Source organism: Penaeus monodon, chromosome 27 (genome assembly GCF_015228065.2).
Source record: "Penaeus monodon isolate SGIC_2016 chromosome 27, NSTDA_Pmon_1, whole genome shotgun sequence".
Lineage (NCBI taxonomy): Eukaryota > Metazoa > Arthropoda > Malacostraca > Decapoda > Penaeidae > Penaeus > Penaeus monodon.
In genome coordinates this window covers 14,302,706-14,303,006 of record NC_051412.1, presented here as the reverse complement: position 1 = coordinate 14,303,006, position 301 = coordinate 14,302,706, and the positions used below count along the sequence as shown (strand labels likewise).

Genomic DNA, 301 nt, shown 5'->3' with positions numbered 1-301 from the left:
AACTTATTCACCCCCCCAACCCTCTCACATATCCCCCTCCTCAACACCCGTCCCTTCCCTCATTACCCCCTCGACCCGCCCCACTTCTAATAAACACCCCTTCTCCCCCACGCCCGCAGTTAACGCAGGTGAAAGTGACGATGCCCAACAAGCATTACTTCGGCGTTGACCTCAGCAAGTTCCCCGAAGTCGGCACCACCAAAAACAACGAGGTGTTCCTCCCCGTGGACAAGCCGGCGGGAAACATCACCAGCACACTGGGGAGGAAGTTGCAGTCCAAGCTCTAGGAGATAAACAGACG

At 56.5% G+C, this 301-nt stretch overlaps 1 protein-coding gene across 1 annotated transcript in view; it reads left to right on the top strand.

The window, feature by feature from the left end:
- The window catches only part of LOC119590596 (uricase-like), a 12,704-nt gene extending 12,403 nt beyond the window's left edge, over window positions 1-301 (top strand). Inside the window, exon 6 of the mRNA XM_037939272.1 lies at window positions 120-301. Within this exon, the coding sequence (XP_037795200.1) occupies window positions 120-287 (168 nt within the window). The 3' untranslated portion in view covers window positions 288-301. The remainder of the gene's footprint in view (window positions 1-119) is intronic.